General features: G+C 49.3%; 1 protein-coding gene across 1 annotated transcript; it reads left to right on the top strand.

The window, feature by feature from the left end:
- The first annotated feature begins 5,802 nt into the window (after positions 1 to 5,802).
- Positions 5,803 to 10,960, top strand: Krt1 (keratin 1). Its single transcript, XM_036208293.1, has 9 exons — positions 5,803 to 6,418; positions 7,358 to 7,572; positions 7,883 to 7,943; positions 8,211 to 8,306; positions 8,454 to 8,618; positions 8,750 to 8,875; positions 9,371 to 9,591; positions 10,023 to 10,057; positions 10,140 to 10,960. Exons 1-9 carry the CDS (start codon positions 5,807 to 5,809, stop codon positions 10,505 to 10,507), a joined length of 1,899 nt encoding a protein of 632 aa, XP_036064186.1. The 5' UTR covers positions 5,803 to 5,806; the 3' UTR covers positions 10,508 to 10,960.
- Positions 10,961 to 13,770: the final 2,810 nt, after the last annotated feature.

Here is a 13,770-nt window from a genome sequence, read left to right as displayed (position 1 = left end):
CAGGGTTGTAAAACAAACCTGAGCTTTCTGGCAGCTCTAGACACAGTCGAGGGTGTGACCGGGAATCACTCATATGTATGATGATTGGAAGGGAACCTAGGGCGACTCTGGGAAAAGCATAAGGATGGGGCTAGTCCTAGGCCACCTTTCCCATCCTTCTGTGCGGAGTTGGGATTGGCCCAGAAAATACAGCCCTGCCTTTTCTAACTCCCAGAGACTTGACTATCTTAGTCAGAGAGGAATGGAAACTATGGACCAGAAGGAGGGAACCAAATGTTCCAGTTCTAGGATTGTGGGCAGGGAGGTGCTCCAGGGCAGGGGCATGGTGGGAGGGGAAGGAGGTAAGCAAAGATCTCTCAGAATCTAGAGTCCAGAGTCTATATGCTTATGTTCTGGACAACAGGGAGTTCTCTAGGGCTTGAACCACAGAGACCGGCACTGGGAGGCATCGGAAGACTCTTGAGAAGCTTCCTTGCTGTGGCCAATGAGCAGTCTCATTAGGGTCAACACCACCACACCCAGATCAATCCCAGTGATAATAATAAGCAAGTCTATAAACTGTACAGAAGGCCTAGCTTGTATCAGCGCATATGGTTTCCATCGTCACTGTGACAGGACCTAGGAGGCCTCAGTGGGGGCTCGGTGAGGTATTCCATAATGCTGAGATAGTGATTTCCCATAAGGTAGGTAGCCAGAAGGAGAGCAGAGCTGCCCAATCACCCATCACCCGTCATATACGGACTGGCAGGAGCTAGTGTGGCTTCCAGGAGAACTTTGCCAGCTGCTCCTCCCCTTGGGAGGCTGTGGCAGGGCGGGCCACAATAGAAATCTAAATTTAATTCCACCAGCTTCTCAGCTGCAGAGATTTTTATCTAGGACATGGTGAGCAGGAAGAACAGCCATTGGCTTACCACCATTCTAACTCCATCTGACCTTGGATGAGATGTGCGTGTCTAGGCTGGGAAAGTTCTCAGTCTAAGGAGGAGTCTTGAGATTGCCACCCAATTGCCTAGCCCTTTGGCCCAGGAGGATCTTCAAATTAAAGAGCCAGGTGCTCCAGCAGTCCCTCTTCAAGCTCTCTGTTGCTCCTATGGCTTTGCTGCCCTGGTTTTTATCATCTTTCCGATCAGTTTAGGAACCTGGATGTCTTCACATTGATCACTGCTTTGTTGCTGGGTTGGGCTGGGAACTTGGGCTTCTGGGAGGTTCTCCAGAATGAACAATCATTTCCAAATGTCCCAATGATAAGCTTGGAAGGTCTTTGGGGGCTCCAAGTTGCAGCCTGGCTTCCAGCCTGCTGCCCCCATGGGGCTTTGCTCCATTCTACAGAACAGGCATTCCATGGTTTCAGCCAGGGTTCCTTGCCTTTAAGCCTGCCTCCCTTCTACCACAGGTGCTGGCTGCATCATTTCTATGGGATGCAACACTATCTTCCTTGTGACAAACTCGTGGTCTTTGCAAGTCCTGGGGAGTTTCAAGAACCTAAACCTTAGTATTTTGACAATTTTCAGCAAGGGGCTTATACCAAAAGTTTCCCAATGATTATATCAGCTTTTGGGTCCTTCCAATTGCAAGGGCTACCGGCTTCCTTCTCTCCGTCTACCATCTACACCCTGCAGTCTCCTTGGAGATAGATTTAGCCCCCATTTTACAAATGAGGAAACTTAGTCTCAGAGGGGATTGGTGACCTGCTTAGGGTCATACAGCTAGAAATGTGCAATCAGGAGTTTGACAGCACCCCCTTCTCCACCCCACCCCCAGTACAGACTGATACAGCATCCACTGTCTCTCCCCTACACATGCCTCTTGGGTCCACTCTTCTCTGGCCTCTGCTGGCTACTCCAGTGCTCAGCAGTGACTCTTGGGGACTGTCCTCTTTGCCACCTGCCTTCGATGAATCTGCCCCTTGCTCTGCATCTTTCCATCTGTCATTAAAAAGCCTCGGCCCCTCCTCAGCTATTTGTCAGCTTTCAACATCTCACCCCGCCTCCCCATTGTCTGTGACTCCCCTGAACTCCTCCCAGGCCTCAGCTTTCCCCACTCCCCTGAAATTTCCTTCTCCCACAGCCCTGGCAGAGTCCCGCAGGGCTGGGCGGCTTGTCATTGCATGTCTCTCTTAATTCTTTTCGCGGTCCCATCCCTCAAAAGCTCTCAAAACGTCACCACGCCTGCCCCAAAGCTTGCCTCTTGGCAGCAGTGTTGGGGTGGGGGATGGGAAGGGCCTGTGCAGATGTTTTGGAATACTCTCAGTTTGTGCTATTGGGATTATCTCTTCCATTGCTGGGGCTCATGAAGGAGGCTGAGAAGCCCGAGACATGGAGGATTAGTACTGGTGAACAAGCATACAAACACAGACTTGAAAAAGAGCCAGTATATCAGCATGTGCTCAGCTAAGGCACTTACCTGGTTTAGGGGGGAAACAGTCTAACAGAACAGCAGCATGATGTTAATCTAGGAAACCTCCCTGGAGAAGGTGAGGTCTGGGCTGGCTACCGACAAGCTGAGTGGTTGGTTATTACAGTGGTTGGTTATTACAGTGGGGTGGTAGATTGAAATGAGAGTCTAGAGTAGCTAATCAGGATGTGAGTCTGTGTGTGTGTGTGTGTGTGTGTGTGTGTGTGTGTGTGTGTGTGTATGTGTGTGTGCCTAAAGCCTGTCTGTGGGATGAGCTTTGGAACGACTTGCCAGGATACTGGAAGGCCTTATCAGAAAGAGAAGAAGCAGACTGGGAAAATGAAGAGAGACAGAGAAAAGGGGGGGGGGGTGTCACTGCTTGAGGTTGATCAGAGACAGTATACATGATGCAGATCACGGGCTGGCCAAGATCAAGAGGCATGCGCTCTGAAAAGCCTGGCTTGTCAGTTACCACCTGGTGACTGAGGGCACACATTTCAACCTCTATGAGCCTAAGTTATCTTGTCTTAAAGTGGGGCCAGTCCCTCTCAGTGACACCTCCACGGGCCACAGCACCTACCAGTGCTTGGTACCTGCAGAAGTTTAGGCTGTTCCTCCTCTTCATTCATGTCTGTGTTTTCAGAGTGTGCGGCTTGCACTTTTATTTCACAGGCGTTTTTAAGGTATTCTGAATCCTAGGACATCCTAGGAAGTAACTGTGGCTCACTAGCAGTCCTGCAGTTCCCACCCTTTAGGGGTTAAAAATAAGCTGTGGAGAGAGAATAGGGGTTTGATTCAGAAATTAGAGCATTCCTAAGAATTGACTCCATGATGTGGACAGATGCCACCTACTTCTTTGGAGCTGTATTCTCACTTCTGTGGTAGGTAGGCCTCAGGGAGCACGAGAAGATGAGAATAGTCCCCAGGTCCACTTGCTTTCTCCATGTTGGAAGGAAGGTCAGCAGAAAGCCCAGGATCTGGTCCCACGTGTGTCTTGTCCTAGCTGGAGAGTGTTAAGCCTCTCCAGGCCTCAGCTTTCAGCTTCATGTAGTGAGTTCAAAGGCACAGTTCTCCAGGATCAGGTGGGAAACAGTATGTGTCCTGTGTGAACCATGTGAACATAAGTTGAGGGTGATTTTGCGTCTTCTTGATCCTTCTAGTTCCTGCCTTTCCCTGTCTCAGGGCACCTGCTAGAATGTGTTTGCAGAGCCACAAACTGTCACCATTGCCTGATTTTCTCTCTGTTGGTTGCTTAGGGAAGCAGGGCTCATTGGAAAGATCTGTCTTTGGCGGGCACACACATGCACATACACTGCATGCAGACACATATGCACACCCCTCCAAAATGCTAGAAGGAATCGATTGTGCCGAATGATATGTCTCATAAGGGAGTATGCTGGACTACAAGAATTTTGATTGCCTGTCAGAAGATGGTTAGGCAATAGTCATTAGCACACCAAAGCCATTTCAGTCCCCATTGTTCCCAAGACCCGGATTACTCATTCCCTAAAGAGATGGTTAGTGAACAGCCTAAGGATGTGAGCACTAGGACAGAGTTCCAGAAGACAGCGCTGTGGGAACTGGAGGAGTGGGGGACAGAGGACAGGCTGGGGTACTTCTTGGAGGAGGGTAGGCAAACACTGATACAAGAGAAAGCTTGGTAGTAGGGTACAGAGGGCTGGCAAAATTCCCTGGCTCAGAGCTGACTGGTACTGGGGAGCATGGTCTTTACAGATGCCCCTCTCCTTCAGAGCTTGTTTGTCCAGAGGGGAATTCCCATGCATTCACAAGGAGCTGGAAGCCAGAACAGCAGGCTCCTCCAGAAGGTGTCTTCTCCTCCATTTGCATCGAGGGTGGGGAGCATGCCAGGCTTCTAAGAAGTTTGTAAGTGATCATTGGTGTAGGGTCAGGTCTTTCTAGATCTTGGTGTCGCTACATTCTGTAAATATCGATCAACTACTGCTCTTCAGGAAGGCCCCAGCCTGGTGCGATGCATGCTGCCTACGCTGACACCTGGACAGAAGCAGAATCTCCCTCATCTTCAAGCTCCTCTTCTCACAGTGATTTGAAGGAATATTTCCCACGTGCCAGGAGCCAAAGACTCAGAGGATAAAATCATCTTTATTTCAGAGCCCTCCACAGAAGGACAGCATCTCATGCTGTCCAGTTTTCCCCACAGCACACAGGAGAATGTGAACTCAGTTGCATGCTGACATACAAAAACATGGATTAGGATCTTATACACTGTATTTAGCTAGGTACCCTCAGTTCACATTCCAAATGGCCACTTGCCACCTATGGAGGTATGGGGAGGCTTTTCAACCCTCCTGCCTCATTTTTATCATTTAAAAATGGGTAGATTAATATCTTTCTCAAAGTTGCTATGAACATTAACTTAGTGCGTATAAAGTGTAAGACAGTTCCTGGCACATGATCAGCTTCTGACTTGCTTTCCCACCCTTAATAGCTGTTGTCGCTAACTCTAGAAACACTGTGAACTTCTCAGGTCAGGTTTGCCAGATTTCCATGACTGTTGTTTCTTCCAAACCCACTGTCATGCCTCAACTTCCCCACCTTGCTTTACCACATGTGCTAGGTATCGGCCCGTCTCACCGCTCCCCAAGGATTCTATCCTGGCCATTTGCACACCACCTATTTTCAGTTGCTGGCCTCTTCTGCCCATTTCTTGCCCCGGGTTTATCTTTGAAAAGGGACAACTAGGAAGCTGAGGAAAGAGCACAGCATTCCCCTCAGGTGCTTCCAGACCACCTACCCATCTATCGTGCTCGGTGACAGCTGCCCTTCTTTAAATCAATCAGTACAGTGCATTTGTAAAAGCCTGCTTTAGAAGACATTTGATTTTTAGCCTCCTAAGCCTTGCATCTGTTGCAGGGGGTGTAATTTGGTAAGTGCTGGGGTTTCAAAGGACGATCTCGGGAAAATGAGGGCTCCTTTAGGGATCCAAGCTGGAGGAGTTGCACCTGCTACTCAAGCAGCCTACAGTGGCAGGCCGAGAGTGCAGGCATGCATACTGTTGTGTGTGGGATTACAAAATCCTATCAAGAAACACCAAGGAGTCAATGTGGGGTCCTAGTTTCTCAAAGCCACGAACACTTGGAGAGAGATCCCGTCAGATAAAATGATTACCACACGAGTCAATCTTGTCTGCACAGCAATTTTGAGAGCCCATCCTGCGAGCTAGGTGTGTAGTGTTTATCGTATTGTTGAGGCTCGTAAAAATCTTGTATGGCTGCAGGCAAACCAAACCCTCTGCAGCCTCTGCATCTCCGCTGACTCTGAGGACCAAGCCCAATTTCCTCCCAGTATAAAAGGGCCTGGTGCTGGGCACAAGGCAGAGGAGTTCTCAGCTCCTTCCTTCTTCTTTCTGTCTTTGCTCTTCCTCTAAGCCAGCATGAGTCGACAGTGTAGCTCCAGGTCTACATGCCGGGTCGGGGGCGGCAGGGGCTTCAGCTCTGGCTCTGCAGGCCTGGTCAGCTTCCACCGAAAATGCTCCAGCAGCTCTGTGCGCCGCAGTGGAGGAGGAGGCGGTGGGGGTAGATTTTCAGGAGGCTTCTGTGGGAGCTCCGGTAGTGGCTTTGGAAGTAAAAGTCTTATTAACCTTGGGGGTGGCAGGAGCATCTCCATGAGTGTGGCTGGAGGTGGACACTGTGGTGGCATGGGTGGTGGTGGCTTTGGTGGTGGTGGCTTTGGTGGTGGTGGCTTCGGTGGTGGTGGCTTTGGGGGTGGTGGTTTTGGCAGTGGAGGTGGTTTTGGTGGTGGTGGTTTTGGTGGTGGTGGTTTTGGCAGTGGAGGTGGTTTTGGTGGTGGAGGATATGGGGGCAGTAGGTTTGGGGGTGGTTTGGGGCCTGTCTGCCCCCCTGGTGGCATCCAGGAAGTCACTATCAACCAGAGCCTCCTGCAGCCACTCAATGTGGAGGTCGACCCTGAGATTCAAAAAGTGAAGTCTCAGGAGAGAGAGCAGATCAAGACCCTCAACAACAAATTCGCCTCTTTCATCGACAAGGTGAGTTCACCTGCTTGGAGTTCAGGGAGAGCTAGCAGCTCCGAGGCTGTGAGACCCAGCATCAAGTTGGGGTAGACTTGGCATTGTGTGTCTGCATTTGATGACTGAAAGGACATGTGGAATGAAATTCTGGGACATAGGCTCAGGAGTGATGCTAATGAGTAAAGTTCTTTATTGGACAAACGGAACCCGAAGATGGGCGTGTCTAACATCCTCTTGCATTTTTATTGAGCTCTTGAACTAAGAGCTTGAACTCACATCTGTTGACTGAAGATTACATAAACAGGGGCTAGTGGGAATTTTCTAGGGTGCAAATAAGAAACCCCTAAGGGTCTGCCTGGCCATGAAGGGTGCCCTGTGAAGTAGCAGAAAGGATGCAGTAGGTTGGCACCAAATATCTTGTCCTGTCAGAGGGATTGCTGTCTCCTGGCAATTCCCCATGAGTATTGGATTAGGAAGGAGATTTTAAAAATACACATACTCCAATGTTCAGGTCTAGAAAAACATGAGCCATGTTTGACTTTTCTGCTAATTTATCAATAATGTCAATATAAATTTAGCCACAATAAACTTCAAATCCAATTTGGTATTTCTCTAACATACCTTTGAACAGTATATATATCCCAGTGATGTAAGTTTCTATCAGCCTAAAAACAGCTGGAAGGCAAACTTCTTAAGTATCACATATCCATTTCAAAGCATCATTCCTGTAACTTTAGGTGTGCCGGACTATATACAGCTACTCTCTTCCAGGGTTTCTCTGGATTAACCCATGGGTTGGCTTTTGCTCTGAGATTGATGTCACCTCAATCAGCTTCTCCCTAAGTCTCTTGCTGTCAAATGGGACTTGAAGTTCTTTTTCAAATGAAGCCTTGGTCTTGCTCTGTGGCCAAACAGACCCCATTGCTACACTTGGGGTAACGGGCCTTCTGTTCCTAGGTGCGCTTCCTGGAGCAACAGAACCAGGTGCTGCAGACCAAATGGGAGCTGCTGCAGCAGGTGGACACCTCAACCCGGACCCACAACTTAGAGCCCTTCTTTGAGTCATATATTAGCAACCTCAGAAGGAAGGTAGACCAGCTGAAGAGCGACCAATCACGGATGGATTCGGAGCTGAAGAACATGCAGGACATGGTGGAAGACTACAGGAACAAGTAAGGGAGCCTTGTCGGGTGTAAGCTGACTATTGAACCAGAGGATTTCTGGAAAGCGATATGCTGGGAATGTGACTTATGTGACAATGGCTTTCCCCCAGTTAGGGGCAAATCAACTAGGCATTAAAACAACAACCACAACCAAGCTCTCCATCTTCTCAGAAGATGGATAGTTTAATGATTTGAGTGCTCAGAAGCTGACATTGCTTGTGAAGGGAGGCAGTAATGGGCAGTGACTCCTTTAACCCAGAACACTGAGCTTCAGGCCTCGATCTCCTTTAATTACCCAGTCAACCTTGCTTTCCTGCAGGTATGAGGATGAGATCAACAAGAGGACCAATGCGGAGAATGAATTCGTGACCATCAAGAAGGTGAGTCAATTCTGTGAGGTGGAACTCGTCTGGGAAACAATAGATAAAGGGCCATGGCAGAGAGGAACCATGTTGTTAGCCCCAAGTTCTCAGCAAGTCGAGCAGGCTTTCCATGGCATGAAGAGATGGAACAGTCTAGAACTGTGATTTAACTAGGGAAAAGAGGAGGAGATCCCAAAGTCCATTTCTACTAGGAAAATTTCTTTATGGCTAGAGGGAGGCCCATCCTGGAAAGAATATGGCTCTATGATACCTCTGCTCCTCTAGGATGTGGATTCAGCTTATATGACCAAAGTAGACCTGCAGGCCAAGGTGGACAGCTTGCAGCAGGAGGTTGACTTCCTCACAGCGCTCTACCGTGAGGTAAACACCTGCATTTCAAACACTTAGACGGAGATCCCTGAGTCCTGACCCCACTGCTCTGCAGAGTGCCTCCCTTCCAGTCCTGGAGTTCTCCCTCTGAGCTGGTTTTTGATTCTGTAAGAGTCATTGAACTGTTATGTCCTCCAGGAATTGTCTCAGATGCAGACACATATCAGTGAGACCAATGTCATCCTGTCCATGGACAACAACCGCACTTTGGACTTGGACGGCATCATCTCTGAAGTCAAGGCCCAGTATGATGACATTTGCCAGAGGAGCAAGGCAGAAGCTGAGACATTTTACCAGAGCAAGGTAAACACATGCGGGCTTAGCGAGTTCTTTAGAAGGTCTGGTGTGGTGTCCTGTGCCTGCTGGCATGTTTGTGTGCCCAAGCACACCAGTTTTTTTATCCGTGTCTAACTGAGCCAACCTGTCATCTTTAGTATGAAGAGCTGCAGATCACTGCTGGTAAACATGGTGACAGTGTGAAAAGTTCCAAGATGGAGATTTCCGAGTTGAACCGAGTTGTCCAGAGACTTCGATCTGAAATTGATGCTGCCAAGAAGCAGGTACCCTAAGTTACAAGAAAATGGGTCATCTTCTGGCCACAGGGGAAACCTTTCCTGATTTTGAGTCTTGCAATCCTTACCAATGCTACACTACCTTCTCCATTCCCTTTGGGGACTATGTCAGCTTTCAGAATTTAGCTCTCATGTGGGATACTCTTAATGGAACTTTGTGAAAATGACCTAGTAGAGAAAATGATGGTCACAGTGAATGGCCTAGCCCCTGACCAGAGCAGGCTCAGGAGCTGAGGAATGAGGAGACGTAGTCAGAAGGTTGGCGTGTGGTAAAACTTCAGCACTTTAGGTCAGGCCCAGGAGAAGCAACTGCATCATCACCTTTTTAAGGAAGTCAGCACAGTGGCTAAGGTGACCTGAGGGCCGGTGGTTCTGTGTGCTTCAGTGTATTGGCCCACTGAGGTTGGGAGGCTGACATGATGGGAAGATCAAGGTGACATTAGGGACTATGTGCCCATATAATATGCTACGTTCTGTTCCCAGATCGCACAAATGCAACAGAACATCAGCGATGCTGAGCAGCGTGGTGAGAACGCTCTCAAAGATGCTCAGAGCAAGCTGAATGAGCTGGAGGATGCCATGACACAAGCCAAGGAGGAACTCGCCAGACTGCTCCGTGACTACCAGGAGCTGATGAACACCAAACTTGCCCTGGACATGGAGATTGCCACATACAGGACCCTCCTGGAAGGAGAGGAGATCAGGTGAGGAAGGTCCCTTTTACCTTAGTCACTTCTTAGGGATTCCTTTCTGATTGCAGTTTGTCCTGGGTTTGGGAAAATCACTACATGTGGTGAAACAAGGGCTTGTGTTCACGAGCCCTAACTTATTTTCTTTCTTCTTTTCCTTTCCTCTCTGCTCTAATTTTTCTGACTTGTCCCCTGCCTGCCCCCCCCCCCCCCTTGTTCTTTTACATTTGAAATGGAAAGATTTATTGGCCCTGGACTGAATCTCTTGCAGTTAGCTGAGCCCCACCAGCTAACTGCAAGAGCCTTGTCTGATTTAGGGAGATCTAGGCACCAGGCTAAGGATCAACGTTCTCATGGGGAACGCTGGGGAGAGTCTAGGATATGCCCCATGGGAAGAGGGCGCTGAGAGGGTGCGTGTCCTGAAGAGTTTGATTTGTTTCCCACAGGATGTCTGGAGAGTGCACCCCCAACGTGAGCGTGTGTAAGTACAAGCCGGTTTCTCAGGGCGCTTTGCTGGGTGGGATGAGTTGACAGGGATGGGGTGTAACCGAGTCTCTCTGCAGCGGTGAGCACCAGCCACACCAGCATGAGCGGAAGCAGTAGCCGAGGTGGCGGCGGATATGGCTCCGGAGGTGGCGGCTACGGCGGAGGCTCCGGAGGTGGCGGCTACGGCGGCGGCTCCGGAAGTGGCGGCGGCTACGGCGGCGGCTCCGGAAGTGGCGGCGGCTACGGCGGCGGCTCCGGAAGTGGCGGCGGCGGCAGCGGGGGCCACAGAGGTGGCTCTGGAGGGGGCGGTGGCAGCTCCGGAGGCAGCTACGGTGGTTCCTCTGGAGGAGGCCGTGGAGGATCCAGCTCTGGGGGCGTTAAGTCCTCTGGTGGCAGTTCTAGCGTGAAGTTTGTTTCCACTAGTTACTCCCGAGGGACCAGATAGAGAGGTGCTCACCACCCCATTAGCTCTCCCTTTCCATCACGACCAAATATGGTTGACAAGACCAAGATCAATTGCACCAGCCTTATTGGAGAAAAGAGCTATGGTTAATTGCACCGATTTAGCCTATTTCCTCTGCGCTTTTCCCTCCCCTGCTCTGCCTGCAAAGAAGTTTTCAGATTAGTAGCGATCTGAGTCCCCTGGTAACGACCCCACTTTATGTTTTGCTCGAGTAACAGCTCAGAACTGCCACCACCTACACGACATTTCAAAGAGGACGTCAGACCCAGGGCTTCTTTGCTGCGCCCAAAGCACTCAGTGCTCTGGACTGCCCCTTAGCATCCTGTATCCTGCAGCTCGCTCAGCTGCTTTGGTTTTGTACATATGGTGTTTGCCAGTCGTTTGTCTTTTATGGAGCACTCTGAACCTCTCCCATTTCTTTGTTTTGCTGCAATAAACTGCATTTGAAATTCTCAATCCGTTTCGGTCTTTTTGTTTACGATGGGGTGGAGGGTGAATGAATGTCGCATGTGACTGAAAGACTGCAGCAACCAAAATGGCTTGTAGGGGAGTTGGAATCTGCAGCTTCCAAGAAAGGAGGCAGATCAGGCTACTTGAATGAGGGTGGAACCCCAGGGCACATGCTCTGTCCCAGTAGGTGCTCTATTCATGTGAGAAGGCTTTCTTAGAATGAGCAGGTTGGGAAGGGGACCTGCACTGAGAAGATGGGAAAGAAACTCGGCAGCTCCAGCAGTCAAAATATAACCTGTGGCCTGAGGAGGGGTGTCAAGAACCTGGAGGGATGATGGGGGTCAGAGAAGCAGACTTCCCTCTACCCCTCTTTTGCAGACCACCAGCCAAAGCTTTGCCTAATCTAAGACGTGACATTCTAGGCACACAGATCAAACTTGTGAAGGAGCTGGAGCACAGGCATCTGGACTCAGAGGTGAAAATGTACAAGTTACAGATCTTAGTTTTGGTAGCTCTGCACAGGGATATAAAATTACATCTTCCTCATGGGAGTCATCGTGAGGCCTGAATAAGATAAAGGGACTATAGCTCAGCCAGAGTGAATGCCTCTCTCCGCATTGGTTTTTAAAATTTACCTATTTATTTTTTCCTCTCTCATATATTAATTACATCCTGACTGCAGTTTCCCCTTCTCTCCTCTCCTCCCAGCCTCTCCCCCCACTACTCTCCTCTCCCCCAGATCTACCCCTCCTCTGTTTTCCTTCAGAAAACAGCAAGTCTTCCTGGGTCTCAAACAAATATGGCATCACAAGTTACAGTAAGACTATGCGCAGACCCTCATATCAAGGCTGGATGAGGCAAGCCAGTAGGAGGGAGAGGGTCCCCAGAGCAGGCAAAAGAGTCAGAGACAGCCCCTGCTTCCACTCTTAAGCATGTCACCAGAACACCAAGCTGTACCACCATAACACACATGCAGAGGACCTAGGTCAGACCCATACAGGCTCCCTGGTCGTCACTCCAGTCTCTGCCAGCCCCTATGAGTCCTGATTAGTTAATTCTGTGGGCCTGAGAGCACCCTTTTAATGACTATGATGACAGCAATGATGATGAGCTGGCCATTGTTAACATTGCTTATTGAACGCTAAACAGCCCGGTAAATACTTATTTGAAAGAACCAACAAATTACCACCTTTCTGATGGTTCCAAAAACCATCAAAAAGTCAGTTAACTTTTCTAAACATAATTTTCTTAGCTTCTAGTTAGAAAATGTCTTCTCTCCAGGCTCAGCCAGGGCTAAGGATTAAGGAGGGTTCCAATGGACAGGGGTAGTATGTAAATAGCACACGGCGGGGTGCTGTCTCCTTCCTATGTGTTCATCTCTTCTGTGGGATAAGTTCTTCCAGGTTCTATGGGTCCTGACTATGGAACACAGGGTTCCATAGGGTGTGCTGACTGCTCTGTGACCATCAGGCAGCTGCTTGCTTGCCCTGCAGGTGTGATCCTCAACTATTCCCCTGCACTGGAAAACCTGTTTAGGTTGGTGCTTGAAAACACCGAGAAGTTAATCCTTTTGCTAAACACGTAGCAACTGGCCCCTGCCCTGAATCAGATCCCTTAAGCTCTCATACAGAACTGGCTCCATTGACCCACTCCTGGTTGGTCTATTGGAGAGGGGCAGCCCTCATCTTGCTGTTACCTGTACCACAGGATGCTTCCACCACGTCTTTATACAATTCTCCTTAATAAATGCTGCAGACTGACCACCCTGGCACACAGTGTTTCTGCTATAGAATGCTGACTGCCGGCCACTTGGCATGGCTTGGGCATTCCTTTGTGGAAATTTCCATGCCTCCACTTTTGAGGTCACTCCAGCTTTGTGTTCAGCTGGAAGAAATATCTTCACCAGGTGTCTTGCTGCCTGGGCTGATGTGAGAGTCTGAAAAGGGTCATGAAGGAGTAGGAAGGATGAGGAACTTTGATTTACAGCACCTGTGTCCATTCCGCTCTGCTACTTACAGGGCAGGTGAAGAATAGCTCACAGTGTCCAGGTGTGTAGACCCTTGAAGGAGCTCTTTGGCTCTCCTGTGTCTCAGTTGTCTCTTAGGTAAAATGGACAAGAGTAAAGCATGTAATTATGGCTGTTATATAGAAACAGATGATGTGAAAGAGAGTGAGGGAACTGGGGAGCTGGGTTATTAAGTAAACAGGAGGGCATGAATTTGGATCCCCAGTACCCACATAAAAGCCAGGTGCAGCAATTTGTCTCTGTAACACCAGTGGAGGGGTGGGGAGGAGGTGTGGAGACTGGAGGATCTCTGGGACTCCGTGGCCAGCTAGCTTGCCAAGTGGGTGAGCTCTAGATTCAGTGAGAGATTCTGTTTCAAAACTTGAGGTGGAGCATGGCCTAAGAAGACAGTGCTGACCTCTGGCATCCATAAGTATGCCACACATACACATGCACGCATGCACCAACAGGAACTCATACTCGCCCAAGACATACGATCTGAAAAGGGGAACAGGGGAACGGCCAAGGAAAAGAAGGTGGTGCTTTGCTCAGGGCCTAGGGAGCACTGTAGAGCAGCGGAATCCATTTTACCAGTGTGTACAAAGTTGAAGCTCCTCCTGACGAGTGATCTGTGTGAACTAAATGTCTAAGGAGTGGGTGTGTCACTGAGCACGCACTCAATAGCTTGTGAAGTAACCTATGTTTTCACTGACTGAACTACCAGAGCCACCCCACCTTATTATCAAGATACCTACATTCATCACAAAAGGTACCCTGGTATGTGTAGATT

Source organism: Onychomys torridus, chromosome 16 (assembly GCF_903995425.1).
Source record: "Onychomys torridus chromosome 16, mOncTor1.1, whole genome shotgun sequence".
In the NCBI taxonomy this organism is placed as follows: domain Eukaryota; kingdom Metazoa; phylum Chordata; class Mammalia; order Rodentia; family Cricetidae; genus Onychomys; species Onychomys torridus.
Note: the sequence above shows the minus strand (reverse complement) of the source record. Positions and strands in the feature narration are given on the sequence as shown.

What these genes read in the sequence shown, in the direction of transcription:
- Krt1 (XM_036208293.1), top strand. Translation starts at nt 5,807, where the DNA reads ATGAGTCGACAGTGTAGCTCCAGGTCTACATGCCGGGTCGGGGGCGGC. An exon ending in GTGGAAGACTACAGGAACAA is followed by an intron (nt 7,573 to 7,882) that starts GTAAGGGAGCCT and finishes GCTTTCCTGCAG; the next exon opens with GTATGAGGATGAGATCAACA. An exon ending in TCACAGCGCTCTACCGTGAG is followed by an intron (nt 8,307 to 8,453) that starts GTAAACACCTGC and finishes TATGTCCTCCAG; the next exon opens with GAATTGTCTCAGATGCAGAC.